The following is a 15,678-nucleotide window of genomic DNA, read 5'->3' as shown; positions in this document are numbered from 1 at the left end:
TACCCACAAATAGTGTAGTTTGATGATAAAAGTTCCCTACTTATTAGGAAATATTTTTACACATTTAATGAACTGCCCTAAAGAGGTCGCCACCTACGACATCGACACCGATCATCAACCCTTTTTTGACAGTCGCGTAAAGTGAGTGACCATTGACGAAATTAGTGAAACCAATTTGCACAGAAACACTAAAACTCAGGATAAACCGGAGCCGTGTTATTATTTAGGTAAGTTCTAGAATGCATGTACAGTGTCGTTCAGAAAGTGTATCGGCAGTAGTGTGTGGGTCAATGACGTGATGTTAATGTTTACTACAATGGCAACGCCTCGCGTTCTCCCACAGTTTCTCGCGCATTGTCTTACGGTTCTCACGTGTTAACGCACTTTTCCCGACCCGGTTAGGTGGTGGGCTACTACGTTATTGTTGTGTACCGCGTACGGTACAGTTAAGTGTTTGTACGCGGAGGCATAAGGCGTCGATACGGTCTACTCTCGTGACTCACTCAGTCGCACGGTTTGTGATTGATTTTCCGCGAATTTTCCTCGCAATTACCCGTTGTCGCATCGATAATCGGTGGTAAGGCGTCGGACGATTGCATTCTTGTCCATAGGCGTGCAATATATCGGATTGTTGTGTATAATGTTTGTGTTTGGGCCCTCTCTCTGGTCTCCCGCCCCTCGGAGACAGTGCTGAGTGCCCAGTGATGTTCTCAGCGCTAGCTTATCAGTTATCTACTAAGTTTCTGGAAGAACAAAAGGTGAGAAGAGTTAATTAAGTTGATGTTCACAGTTAATTATGTTGTTTGGTAAGAATGTGTGGCTATAATTATAACTGCACTCACATTGTGATATAAAAACCTGTTGTTAGATATTTGTGATACATTGTATGTTGTATTAGATGAGTGTTGTACATTGTAGCTTTTTATTGTCTTGTTATTATGTCTGTGGGCATTGTTTGTATGATAATGGTCATTTATGATAATTGCAAGATGTGTGTTTTACATTCAAGTCAAGTCTAGACTGTTATTATACTACATTCATGAGGCTTTAGGGTTTGAATATAGATGCAGTCAACACAGTACACAAACGCTTAATCTTTGACCTATTAAATGAGTCCAAGGGCGGAATAAGTGATGGTACTTTCACATATTGGATGCAATATTCAGTGTATGTGTTACCAAACCTTTACATACATATTGTCAAATACTTAGTACAATAAACATTATTATTGTGTTCACTCGATTTTTTTTAGGGTTTCTACTATATAATCCCACTTTGAATGATTGTGCTATTTATGATAGTTTCCCAAAATATTTTGTCTAATCTATCTATGTTTCGTTTTTATAAATCTGCTTTAAAGGTTAATATCATACTTACCTAGTTATAAAAAATGTATCATTAAAAAAATAACTTTCTCATATTATTCTAATTAAATTTCTCTGTGCACATTTTCTCATTCTTAAGTTTGCCGTACAATGGATGGGACTAACTATGTGTTCGTTTCTTTATACAAACACAGTAATTAAATACAAAGGGGATTCCTAACACACTTTTATATAAAGAAGGTTCAAATTCCAACAAGACGTTTTTGTTTTTATTCAGTTCGTCACTTCATTTGTGCCTTCATTTTTTTCATTACAAGTATCCATATTATTATGTGATTTTCAAGTTTTTTTATTGGATGTTAAAGAACGTTGCATTTTGCTGTGTATGTTCATTATTGTTCATGCTTGCATATGTCTTGTGTCTACATGCAATGATTGTAATGTATGAAATTACAAAGAATAAGGAAGAGTGCCGATTCTAACAATTAGAATTATCTTTTTTATAGACAGTTTCACCAGTTCTCAAGTATTGATTAGCTTAGCACATATAATTGCGATAATGCGATATTTTCATACAATTGCTGCACTTTATCTATCAAATATGCAATCAGACACTAATCTGTAAGTTATGAAACTGACTCTTGATTATCTTAGGATGCAATACAACTAATTTTAATAGTATTTTTGTTGTAGTTTTCTGATATTGAGATATTTACATAGCAGTTTAATTATGTACTAAAAATTATTAAACATTTTTTTATCAGTCAGACACTGCAAGGGCACATCATTAGGTTCACACAGTTTGTTTTGTTGATAATGAATGTAACTTTCCAACTGTACTATGTCATGTGAATATTTCGAAAAGACTATTAGTGTTATTTCTTGTTTGATGCTGTTTCTATTGATATTATTAATCAAAAACAATTTATGCAGAAATTGTTTGGAACTCCATTCTCTCTCTCGATATTTTTTTTAACAAAACATTCCGCTAAGTATCAGCTAGTAAGCTATACTTACGATATGTTATACTTGCTTCTATGAAAGTTCCATGTCCCACAGACTACATTCCTGAAAATTCATCCCATTTTATAATTTTTTCTTTAGTGTGAAAACGTTTGCTATCGCCAGCATTATATTCAGTTATTCTTTCTTTTGTTAGTGTGTGTTGTTTATGTGTGTGTATGAAGGTCTAGTATGTTTAATTAGTTATGCTCTGTTAACACTTATTGTTTGCATTTGAATAATTAATTGTTATGTTTATTTTGTATGGTGACCGCTTTGTTAGTTTTATGGTGTACGCTTCACCGTTTTTGATTTGGAAATTCATTAACATTTTGATAATACAACATTTTTTTATGCTGTAATTCTAACAAATTATATTTGTAGGGATTGTATATCCTTATGACAAGCCTTGATTTCTCGTATGTTATATTGTTACAAAGTATATTATTATGGGCTGTGATCTCTGAAACTGATGAACCTATTATGGAACTTCTTTCACTAATTGAAAGTTGCCTGTTCTCTAGAAGCTTTTTTCAATTAATCAACATGTCATAATACGATAAAATCTTGTGTAAATCGAGTCTTTAATTAACAAAGGCGGTGTATATCGCGAGAAACAGTCTAATGATCATGGGATATCATTCAATACGAAGTTTAGGGCAGAAAATCATTCACACTGTTTATCTGCATCTCACAAACCTTTGTTTAGTGTGGGAATTGGACACATTGCAGAAGACTTTTACCATTGTAAACTTGTACTTTAGCTGTATAAAGAGCCCTTATTTTCCCCAAGTAATTGTATGAAGTTAGTATGTTTATTTCAAGTGTAATCTCGGCTGTGAGTCAGCAACTGAATGTAATTATAATATAGCCTTCGTCACACAATTTACATTGACATTGTTCTTAAGATAGAATTACTATCTCTGTTGCTTGTTGAAACTTGAAAGTTTCGACAACACTGAAAAATAATAGTAAAGTAGAAGGCCATTACTGTCCCACTTCTGGCAGACGCTGATCTTCTCCTGAAATTAAAAGATCTAAATTATACGGCATCTTTACTAGAAATATTTTTTTTTCTGGGGTAGATTAAGTACGGCATTATGGTTGCCATGGATACTCAAAAAAAATTGTTTATTCGGACGAGATTGATAGTAAGGATTCCTTTATCGACAAAACCAGTTGATTTTCAGCGAGCCAGTAGGCATCGTTAAACAACAAGTTTCTACCAGCAATAATGTTAAATCGTAGCCATAATGCCCAGCAGAGAAGCTACCGAGATTGCAACATGAGTATCGGCTAAGCCGTAAATTTTGTGGGTCCAAAACTTAAGCGTTTCCCAACACCCCGTACAACAATTTTATTGAACAAACAATATACCAAAACGGAATGCCATACTTCATGCCCTCACAATGGTTAATGTGATTCAGTGAAACCATGGCTTGGTGTGTTTTTGTATATATATCACCGTGAAAGCGTTACATACGGGCTACTCAGTGGCGAGGTTTCTACGACACGTACAGTATTTTAAGTGATATTGCCACATTGTGTACCAAATAAAGTAAGAACTGTTGGACTGTTGTTCCTGGTTTAGAAATGAATTATTAAGAACTGTGATGATAATCTGACTATCTATACATACCTATGATGTTTCGAAATCAGACTCAGAAGCCTGCTTAGAACTGACTTCCTTCACCAATGGATGAGGTGATTCGTGAGGTTAAGAATGGAATGCTGCCTCCTTTACCTTTGAGCAGAGACTCATCCTCAATCAGAAGCGAATCCAACGAAACAAAGATGGACAGGTCATCTTAATATCTTCTGAGTTTTGATCATGAATTAAGTTTCAGAATTTAAGTCGAAGATTTGAAATTTCAATATTCTCAGACCACGTACTGGACCTCCCACTGTAGCAAAAAGTAACTGTCCCTATCAAAACACGAGCGAAACACGCCGTACATGCAAATTGACTCAAACAAGTAGTTTTCTATTACCGAATTAAGTTGGTCAGTGGTCCGTGACTCATGGGTTCACTCACTCATACAGTCATACAGAGTCATACATCACGGCGCTGCATGTGACCTTGAAAGGTAAACAGAACACTTACTTTCATCGAACTGCTTTGATGTGTCATGTTTGAAGAACCAGTGATCTGTTCAAAGATAATTATTTAGTCCGTTATGTTTGCGAATTGACTTATGGTCTAACGTTAAGCATATACATGTTTAGTCTACCTCAATAGTGTGGTTATCATACACAAAAATCTATATAAGCTATATCCTCGAGCCACCTGCGTCGTGGTCGGTTTTAGACATTTAACAGCCAAAAATCAAACAAAAATACCAGCTAAATTAATATTTATATGTCTAGAGCAGTGCTATATTCTGGTTCTCTAATAGGCATTTGCACTTACTGGTAACTGAGCAGTGATGCAAGCAATCAGTAAGGTTTCTCCATGCATGCGTGGCGACCTAGCAAGGCCTCCATGCAAAAACTTGACTCCAATTGCTGCCTATTATATTATGATTATTATCAAAGATTTAGCGCCACGTCAGAAAAAATCGGTAGGTACAGATACTTAAAACGTATTTAAGTTCACCACGATTAGAATACAAATCCAAATAATTAAAATGATTACTGCAAAAATGAAAAAAAGCTAACTCCAAATATACCTGATGAAACTGGGATTGAAAGTCCCCACCCTGCACTTGGTCAGCGTGGTGAACTCAAGGCCTAACCCCTCCGCGAGGTTTGAACTTCCTCTGCATTGAGGCAATAATGGGTATATGGGTTAATTGTTTTTTAAAGAAATATATGTACAGGGTTACAGAAGTAATTTTTACACTACTTTACTATACATGCAGACTATCGAGCGAAAACGTTATTACATTACGTTACAAGTGCTCTCATGTCTACCTACTCAATCTCTAATGACTTAAGCTTATGGTCATTAGTTCACTGTGGATTATACATAATCTATGTCGTGATACCTACCATGGCTATTGTCCTATTGTAGGTAGCTCTATTATATCGTTAGCCATTGTCAAAAATGTCCGGATGTCATAATATGGTGTTATTGTTTTCTATAGCACTTGTTTATATTACGAGGGCCCGAAAAGCCTGTCTTTCAAAAACAATATGAAACAAACAATGCACTTTCCACCTCGTATGGAACCTGATAGGATAAATCTAGGGTTATTGGCATGGGATATTTATTTTGAACCTGGCCTTTATTTGACCCAGGTATTACTTGAGAGATCTAAAATCATGGCTTATGCCTCTCCCCAAAAAAGCATCTGGGGCTCAGTTGATTGCTTCTTATCACAATTCTAACCATTATTAACTGTCCGTCGAACTATGGTACAAGAATATGGTACATGTTTAACCAATACTGCCTACTCCGTGTCAAAATGGAATAAGAAAAGGTCATAAACAAACACCTTCAATATTTTACGAAACTTCGTTTTCACGAACCATGGTATCTTCATAAATGCTTTGTTCTCAAACTAACTGTTAAAATTATGAAGCCATTACAACATTATGTCAGTTTAATGTTTAATCTAAATGCAAAACTAAAATTAGTTCAGACAGTGTATTAATGTGTCTGGGTTACCCTATAGTGGTTAGTCACGCAATGTTGCCACTCGTTAAAAACTATTTGGCTTTTCCACTATTGTAAACCCACTTATGGTTTTTGATAACAGCAGATAAAAAGACAGTCAGATAAGCAGATGTCGTATTAGTCTCCATTCACATTGATGACCGAATTTTAATGGTTTTCAAACAGTTTTAATTGTAATCCAAGTATTTAAAATCATTTCAAATTAATTAATGATTTGAATTTTTTTTATTGTGATTTTTTCTGTCTTGTAAATCGTAGCGTAATTTTACAGAGTTTATTCGCCTTTCTGATGAAATTTGCAGAAAATATTCTTTCGATCTGCTACTTTCGGAAATTAGCGCTTTCCACCTACCGCCGCGAAAAACATTAGATTACTTACTATGTAAGTGCTATAGTGAAAATATATTTACATAATTCCTGTTTGTATCCACTTACACAAAACGTATATAAATAGGATAATAACCTTATATAAATTAAGGAAAACTTCATTTTGAGTACATAATAGCTAATTATGATTGTTTGCCTTCCTCTCCACGCCATATGTAAACGGTCGTTTAGTCATCAATAACTGTTTTATCATTTATCAGTGAATGACGTATGTATGTACAAATGTACTATATGTATGTATATATGGAGTTCGTCATCTCGTTAAATGAGTCATTGGTTACAGCATCGATTACGAATAAAATCTCTTCGTTGTTTGTTCTTGGAAAGTGCAAGTCATGATAATTATCGTTTTAGATTATTGGTCTAAAATTAATAGTAGTAGTATTTCTCTTATAGAAAAAGATATTTAGAAGGAGGCAGTTGATTTCGGAGATAAACTGGATAAACTACTATAAAATAGTTATTTCTCTGCATATTTTCAACTTAATTGGGTTTAGCTATTGAAACACTAATCATAAAGTTTCTTCAGCCTTTAAAAATTGACATTGTATTGTAGATGTTATTATTCCTCCATAGAAATAAGGGTTGCTTTTGAGTTGCGTTTTGGCCCGTGGGTAGGTAGAGAAAAAATAACGGTACTTGCTACGATTTCCACAAGCTTCTGATTCATTCTCATACACGCTGATCACGAATAGTATAGATCTAAATTCTGTCCATGATACAGTATACATCAAATATTTATGTGTGCACGTGTGTATGTACATATAATGACGTCAAACTTTTCAATGAACCTACGTATGTGTGTTAGTGTTGATTGAAAATAGAAATGTGATGTTTTTGCCGCGAAAGTGATGTGTGATGTGCAGTTCTGTACGGTATTGATGTATGTATGTGAATTAAAATTGATGATCATGTTCAATCAGTGGTTTTTGATTGATTGGACGACTTTCTTCGTCGTGAGTAACTGTGTTTCATAGAGTTGATTGAATTTTATTAAGTTATAATAGATTTATTGATTCTGTGATTGATAGGATACGAGAGTGTCGAAAGTTTATAAGTACAACGTAATGTTTTTAAATTGAAACTTACAGTGTCAATGTATTAGAGGCAGTTTCTAATATTTCCATACGTAGCTTTAATTCCTGTATACGAAAATGAGTGGTCTTAAATTCTGTTAATGACTGTCGTTGCCTTTATGACTATAATTGTTTGGTTACACTCTCAAAAATTATTAACGTTAGTTCGCAACACAACAAACCTTCAATATCGAACCCACGACCATAATATTAAAAACTTGGGTTAAACATTGTAAACGGCGAAACGTTGGTGTGTATCATAAACCTCTGCCTAACTAAAATAGAATATTCAACACCAGAAGCTGCTGCGACTTCGTCCGCGTGGAAACCCTTCCCGTGTAAATCCCGATTCCTCAGGAACTCCGAGACAAATGTAGCTTATGTGTTATTCTGGGTTTTCAGCTACCTACATACCAAATTTCATCGTTATCGGTTCAGTAGTATTTGCGTGAAAGAGTAACAAACATCCATACATACTAACAAACTTTCGCATTAAAATATTAGTAGGATTTCAACCATTATATTCCTTCCTCTAACTAAATCGGCAACTAACATACATAATAACTATATAACGCGTAATGAATCATAAAGTGTAACAATAAGCCTAATACATATTACTATGTACTCATCTCTTATCGTTATCAATACAATACATAATACAATACAGTTGTATTATCATCACGGGCTGTGACGGACGTGTGTGACTCTGTGTAGTGATAATATAATATCTGTGAGTGTCTCTCCATTTCAAGATCTGTATACTTTCCTATTTCTGCAATTATTTGAAATTTGAAGTTTGTGGTAGTATACCATCTGTTTCTAAAGGATTTTTAAAGTCACGATTTGACAAAGGTAAGATGCAAAACATAATATAATTACGCCTGGCTTTACCTTTATAAGTACCTATGGCTATTAGTTAGCTCATCAAAGAGTATTTTTAATAGTTTTTTTTTTGCATCTTTTCGCTGTCACTACACATTTGAATAGGTTATTCGACAGTGACCCATAAGTCGTGATTCTGGCCCTTTTTATAAATGAGAAAGTATGTTTATTTGTTTTTCCACGTATAAACGACTGGACCTATTTTGATACATAATTTAGTAGGGGGAGAAATTACATCCCAGGGAAAGACATTTTCATAAGGAAATTAGCAAGTTTTAAATTGCAAAAATCAGTAAAAATACCAAGAAAATCAATAAATGATCAATTATGATAAAAAATGTCATCAACAAACGATGATTATTTTACAATGACATAATAGATTTCCCTCGCGTGCTCTGCGTTCATAAAACAACGGTTAATAGTCTGTCGTCGAGTAAAAAAGTTCATCGCTTTCCACCGCGGCGAGTAGAAAACTTGTGTGACAATGACTCCGATAATGCGAGGTTTGAAACAGTCGTGTTACTGATCTTTGCTTGTTGCACGATTGGTAAACTATCTTTGATTCCGACCTTTGGTGCTTAGTTTTGTGAATTTGTATAATTGTTGCATTTTTAAACCCGTTAGGGCAATGGCCCCCGAGTAATGGTCTCATCTCGAACAAGGAAAGGTCTTGAGTCCACCACGCTGGCCATGTAAGGGTTGGGGAGGTTGTTGCCCAGCACGTAAAAATTGTTCTTCTTTTTCTGTTTACCTAAAAACGGATTATTCGATAGCTAATTCTTCGTAGGCTATTTCTTCGTAGAAGTAAAGACAGATGGAATCCAAACTGTCTTTGGGCTTGGTTAAACGATTTCAGACAATTAAGTTGACTAGATGACTACTATTGACTACTAAAAGAAAGGTGACTTCTTTAACAAAAGAAGACTTCATCAGTCATATATCATATGTAGTGGATGATGAATCTATGTCCAAAATATAGAAAAAATCATTTATTGATGTCACTTATGTAAAGAACAAAATATAAGTAGGTTACAAAATACCTAAATTGAACTGAGAATCTGTTGCTACGTGCGTTCACAGACGCACCAAGATACTTTCAAATACAATCTTGTCTACAGAACCGATCACAACCTTGCTCTTTACCAGCATTCCTCAATTCTATCAAGTGTAGATATCTCTCATCCAATCTACGTTCGTGCAGCACACCACGTCACGTTATGCCGTTAACCCACTCATGTAATATTTGTAATCGAAATATTATTGCATATTACATATTTGCAAGCGTAACTGAAACGTAACGACTTACGAGGTATCTATCGTTTTATTGATCGGCTGTATTGGCAACTGAATTTGGAAATGGATAGCTTATGAAACTGAATTTCGGTTGTAATCTAGTTAGATGGTGACCTAAATAGACTGAAACTAGGTAGAAGATAATATAGACATACATACATAAAATGACGCCTTCCCACAGCAGAAACCAAAGATGCCAATTTTATTGCTGCTTTTGGTGGCTGTTGTACCTATAGTACATTACTCCGTACACATTTCTTAGATTGGGGAGTGTTTGCTTGTGTTGCATCTAACATATGTTTTTTGGCTATGAAAATAGTTTTAAGAATGTTTTTGACTCCTCAAAACTCGATAAAAGGTTTTTTTAAAATATTTCTCGTTTAACTCAAGTTTCACCTTTTTATCAGAAAAGTAAAGTGACATGGCTTGAAAGGAAGCTCAAAACCTGTTAACCAAGTAAGAGTTGCAGAATTAACCTGATTCCCCAAAAATGTTGCCATCATTGCGCACTCTGCACGTGTATTCAATATTCACCTAGAAATCGAAAGTTACTTAACAAAATAATCACAGAGCGACTATAACAAACGCCTATTCGTCACAGTAATTTTCGAGTAATGTCGTACACATAAAAACAGCGATTGTTATCTGCGCAAGCGTTAGTGCGAGACGTCGAAGTCGAACAATGTTGGCTGTAGACGACGGTAGATTAAAAACCTGTTTATGTAATCTACTGATACACTTTCACTTGGTATTTTTGCATATTGTTTATGAATTTCTGGTAAATATTTTGTGAGGCCAATGAACGGTAGTTTCGGCTTGATACAAAATAGCTAAACATGTCTTAAAATTAAGATGCCGTACTTGTTGCCCGACGTTTCGATCAAATTACATAGATCGTGGTCATCGGCTGCCTGATGTTGTGTGTAGTATAAAAACGAAGTTTTTCGTTAAATTTGCAGCTTTTTAATGTGATGGGGGCAAAAAGTTGACACTTCTATACAATTTATAGGAAAAGTAGGCCAGCTAAAGCTCAAAAGAGGTTAATAACCCGCAATTAACAATAGTAATATCAGAAAGAAAACAGCCTTGATGTTGTAGCGGCGTCTGCTGAGAACTCCCACGATAATCAGTGGTATTGATTATAAACGATTTCTGAGTTTTATTGTTAGTAACGTTAAGTAGTAATCCTTGTTTTATGATGTAAGGAATGTTGGCAGTTTATCGCATGTTTTAATTAAATTAAATGAATTAAAACACGCAGTATTACCTACTAGCTGACCCGCGCAACTTCGCTTGCGTCACATAAGATAGAATGGGTCAAAATTTTCCCCGTTTTTGTAACATTTTTTATTGCTACTCTGCTCCTATTGGTCGTAGCGTGATGATATATAGCCTTTAACCTTCCTCGATAAATGGACTATCTAACACTGAAAGAATTTTTCAAATCGGCCCAGTAGTTCCTGAGATTAGCGCGTTCAAACAAACAAACAAACAAACTCTTCAGCTTTATAATATTAGTATAGACTAGCTGACCCGCGCAACTTCGCTTGCGTCACCTAAGAGAATAAGTCAAAATTTTCCCCGTTTTTGTAACATTTTTCGTTGCTACTCCGCTCCTAATGTTCGCAGCGTGATGTTATATAGCCTATAGCCTTCCTCGATAAATAGGCTATCTAACACTGAAGGAATTTTTTAAATCGGACCAGTAGTTCCCGAGATTAGCGCGTTCAAACAAACAAACAAACAAACAAACTCTTCAGCTTTATAATATTACTAGCTGACCCGCGCAACTTCGCTTGCGTCACATAGGAGAGAATGGGTCAAAATTTTCCCCGTTTTCGAAACATTTTTTACTGGCACTTTGCTCTTATTGGTAGTAGCGTGATGATATATAGCCTATAACCTTCCTCGATAAATGGGCTATCTAAAACTGAAAGAATTTTTCAAATCGGATCAGTAGTTCCTGAGATTAGCGCGTTCAAACAAACAAACAAACAAACAAACAAACAAACAAACAAACTCTTCCGCTTTATAATATTAGTATAGATATATAGAATTTATTAACCTAATTTTGTGATCGCAATAAAATTGTAAATGCGAGATAGTCATTTAGAAATGGTATTTATGTTTCTTTATTAAAAACTAGCTGGCCTGTAGATCAAAGTTTCAGCCTATAACAGCTGCTTAGGGGTTGATTTTTGAAAAATAGATGGCCTTGTCAGATTCTTCAGCATTCTCCACAATCTTTTCAATCTTACGCAAAATTTCTTTAAAAAACTGTTCACTGATTTAGACGTGAGAGTGTAACAAATATACAGCATACAAATCTATACTTATAAATATTATAAATGTACTGAATGATAGTCATTCACTACATTTATAATATTTATAAGTATAGATTTAAGATGTTATTACTCACTCAAGTTAACACTGTACTGTACGGTTTGGGATAAAATTTTAGCACAGCTAGCTGGTAACTTAGCACATGTAAGGAATTCGGCAGAAAACGCAGATAAAACCGTGAACAAGGCAAGGAAATGTTGAAAAATCTTTCATACGCTATACATAATTGTATTGATAATAGTATTAACATAATTAGAACAATAGATTTTCCTCAAACAATGATGATTCAAAGAGCGACCATAGTATTATCATTTCTATATTTACCATATTATGTAAATAAATTGTGAAATCAACATTTACACGTAATAAGCTCTTTAATACCACAACTAATATTATAATTTTTAAGGTTTCGTCCGCTACGAAGATTCTCCCACAGTGTGGACAAGCCTTTAGAAAGATAATAATCTTTGGACAACTCCCACGTGGATATCTGTGTCCAAACTAGACAAAACTCGTACTATAGTAAACAAACTGATAAACACATAGATAAAATTGACAACCAGATTTTAAACTCATCGTAGAAATATTTAAAACATGAAATAAGTGGTTATCTCCTTCTTCGTCTGGGTAGGGCTCGAATCTAATACAATGGTTTGATATTGCAAACATTAGCGGAGGCTTCACAAGTTCACAGTAACCCATTTATTAGTTCTCAAGTAATTATCTACTACTGTCTCTCTGCTAGGGGCATGTTCCTCGGATAGTTGTTAAACCTGGGTTAGGCACTTATTCTTTCAGAAACTGTTATCTTACTAATGTTATAAATGCCAAGATTTTGGTTGGATGTTTGGTATAGATTTTGATAAAATTTGGTACACAGGATAAGTTTGATAAACGCATAGGATAACTTTACATAGTACAGGGATTTTTACCCCGGGAAACTATTTTGCTCGTAGTCGCAGAACATAGTAAAGAATATTATATATTTCCTAACTTTTACGTGTCCAGAAAACCCCTTATTGGTTATGACGCTTGCTATAATTGTCGTTAGTCATAGTTTAATGTCTGTTTCGCGACATTTCCCATACAGAGTGTGTGGCGCCCGGACGTGTGTAGTAGATTATACTAGTTGAAATAAAAGTCGTGTTTTCCGTGTAACTGTGTTGTGCTATTATGGGATATCGACGTTGGTGGTGTGTGAGTACTTGTGGATTTTGTTTAGACTAGTTTTATCCAAGATTATCTTCTGGTTCTATTATTTCAAGCTTATGGAGGAAGGCTCCAACTTCGTTTAGTCTTCTTATATCTACGAGCTACATATTTGTTTAGACTACAGAGTCTTTTTTTCATCGTTAACATCTTTTTCCTTCCAAAAACAAGTTGTAGTTTGATAATTTTGCTCTCCAAATTTACAAGAACTGTTGAAGAATAATTTGAACAGTTATTGTAAGAATCTGAAGTCATACTACAAGTAATATTGTGCAATATTTGTGACAGCTAACATGTAACAGAGCCCATTATATTGCGAAATAAAATTCTGCACTAAAATTCCTACAAAAGCGGCCTAACTTGTTGGACTCGAGCCTTTTCTTTCTCTACTCCAAATTAAAACTCTTCCTGCAATATAACAAAACTGGGTAAAATATATTAAAATCAAATAATGCAAAAATATAATTAAAGCGTTTTTTCCGCGTATATTTGTGTTATTATCATACTATGAGTCATGAGTGATCCATAACTGTAGTGATACTCTGTGGCTCGCATCTTCTAAACAACTCGATGGTAATCTCATTAACTTGGAAGGCTTCAGTGCGTAGAGTGCTGGAGAATCTGTCCTGATTGTCTGTCCTGCTTGTGACACTTATTTTTTCTTTATTTATTGTCATTACTTAACAATATTAGTAACTAGCTGACCCGCGCAACTTCGCTTGCGTCACCTAAGAGAATGAGTCAAAATTTTCCCCGTTTTTGTAACATTTTTCGTTGCTACTCGGCTCCTAATGACCGTAGCGTGATGATATATAGCCTATAGCCTTCCTCGATAAATGGGCTATCTATCACTGAAATAATTTTTCAAATCGGACCAGTAGTTCCTGAGATTAGCGCGTTCAAACAAACAAACAAACAAACTCTTCAGCTTTATTATATTAGTATAGATAGACACGGAGACATTTTTTCTCTACTAACTGTTACGCGCTGTGCAATCTTACATCCCATATTGCAGCCCCTTAAAAGTTTCTTGTACAAAGAAGACTTAGTTTGATCCTTGGTTTTCGGCTATCTCTGTTCTAAATTCCATCAAAATCGGGTCAGCGGTGTAGAATTGTAAGCGTGATAGATTGACTTTCGTTAATGTTATATTAGTATGGACAGACTATAGTCCTATTAAATCTACAGTTTGTTTCATTTGTGATTCTTCAAGTCATTACCTCGCTGCGTTCTTGGTTCCTTATCATGATCTTCATTGTGTTAATTAATACCTACGACTTATGACATAACCAGCACTTGTTATAATTGCTGTATAATAACTGAGAATAGACTAGGATACACTTGGAAAAACAAAGGCAAAAAAGTTACTTCTTCAAATCCTTAGCGCAGTCTGAAATCTACGAATTCAATATACGGTTTTCTATTTTGACTGAGTTGTGTGAACTTTAATAGAAACGTCAAATTATGTGTGAGTAATAACATCTTTGATATTCTCTTCCTTTGATCAAAGTTAAGAGGTTCTGCTTTAAATTATGACTTCCGACCGTTTATTACAAAATTATACCTTCCCCGGAGTGAATTCTTGTTCACCAACACTTCACCGAGAAGGTAGTAGCAGGTATATTATAAAAATCTTGTTAAATAGAACCTGGCAAGTGGAACCTACTACATATTACTGTACTGATTTTAAAGTTTTAACAAAAAGACACCCAGGAATAGTGCCATAACCAAATCCGGAAGTAAAAGGAAATTATACTGTCAATTTCGATCGGCTATCGACTAGATATCCGGACATTTTGCATGAAAAGCTGATCAACTAAAACTAAACAATGGAGTTATGACGAAATATTATTCATTTCTAAAATGTGAAACCCTGGGAACGTTAAGACTAAATATAGAAAATGGCTCCATACACGTTTGAACTACTGGGATACTGTGATAGTTTCAAAGAGTTATAAGCCCCGTTATAATACATTTCCTTCCTTTGATAAAACCCCGGCATTAAACACTGGTAGCTAAGAAATAACGACTTCCGAACGAGATGGTAGTGAGAGAGAGAGACGGAAGATGTTTCTTTGTACACAGATGACGTTCACGCTCCAGTTTGAACGTTTAATTAAAGGAAGTCTATATTTAGACGTACTCTTGTACTGTCTAGTCTATTTCGGATATTTCTTCCCGCTATAGTGTTAAGTAGGTGCTTGTAAATAACTTTGTTGCCGTTCACTAACTGCAGAAGAAAAAGCTGCATATTACTGTCTTTTTTAATCGACGGCAGAAAATATTGAATAGGATCTGGAGGCTAAAGAAGCTTTTGAAGAAAAAGGCTCAGTTCACCACTTCTAAATATCTAACATATAGCTTATCAGATTAATTTTGAAAATTGTCTTATACATTTTACGTTGCTGTACTTTGTGTCTTGTTTTTATATGTTTGTAAGAGTCCCCGCCATACAACTTTTTTTTTAGAATATTTGTTTGTCACTTTATTCCGCAGATAGATTATCTGACACTTAAATAGATATAAACTGTGAAACTGGTCC

The 15,678-nt window shown here is 34.8% G+C and overlaps 1 protein-coding gene across 5 annotated transcripts in view; it reads left to right on the top strand.

Moving 5' to 3' along the window:
- The first annotated feature begins 82 nt into the window (after positions 1 to 82).
- Rala (Ras-like protein A) overlaps positions 83 to 15,678 on the top strand; it is a 29,598-nt gene continuing 14,002 nt past the window's right edge. Inside the window, exon 1 of one of the 5 annotated variants that reach the window (XM_076121445.1) lies at positions 83 to 227. Coding sequence is in view for 3 of the 5 variants with exons in the window: in XM_076121443.1 (XP_075977558.1) it covers positions 705 to 758 (54 nt within the window). In the remaining 2 variants the exon portion in view is untranslated. Of the gene's footprint in view, positions 228 to 312; positions 759 to 8,100; positions 8,262 to 12,989; positions 13,125 to 15,678 lie in introns of those variants that run through there. The other 4 variants (XM_076121443.1, XM_076121442.1, XM_076121446.1 and 1 more) reach the window with 4 other exon arrangements.

The sequence above is a fragment of the Anticarsia gemmatalis genome, chromosome 13 (genome assembly GCF_050436995.1).
Source record: "Anticarsia gemmatalis isolate Benzon Research Colony breed Stoneville strain chromosome 13, ilAntGemm2 primary, whole genome shotgun sequence".
NCBI lineage: Eukaryota > Metazoa > Arthropoda > Insecta > Lepidoptera > Erebidae > Anticarsia > Anticarsia gemmatalis.
The sequence above is the reverse complement of the archived record's forward strand: the minus strand, read 5'-3'. Positions and strand labels throughout refer to the sequence as shown.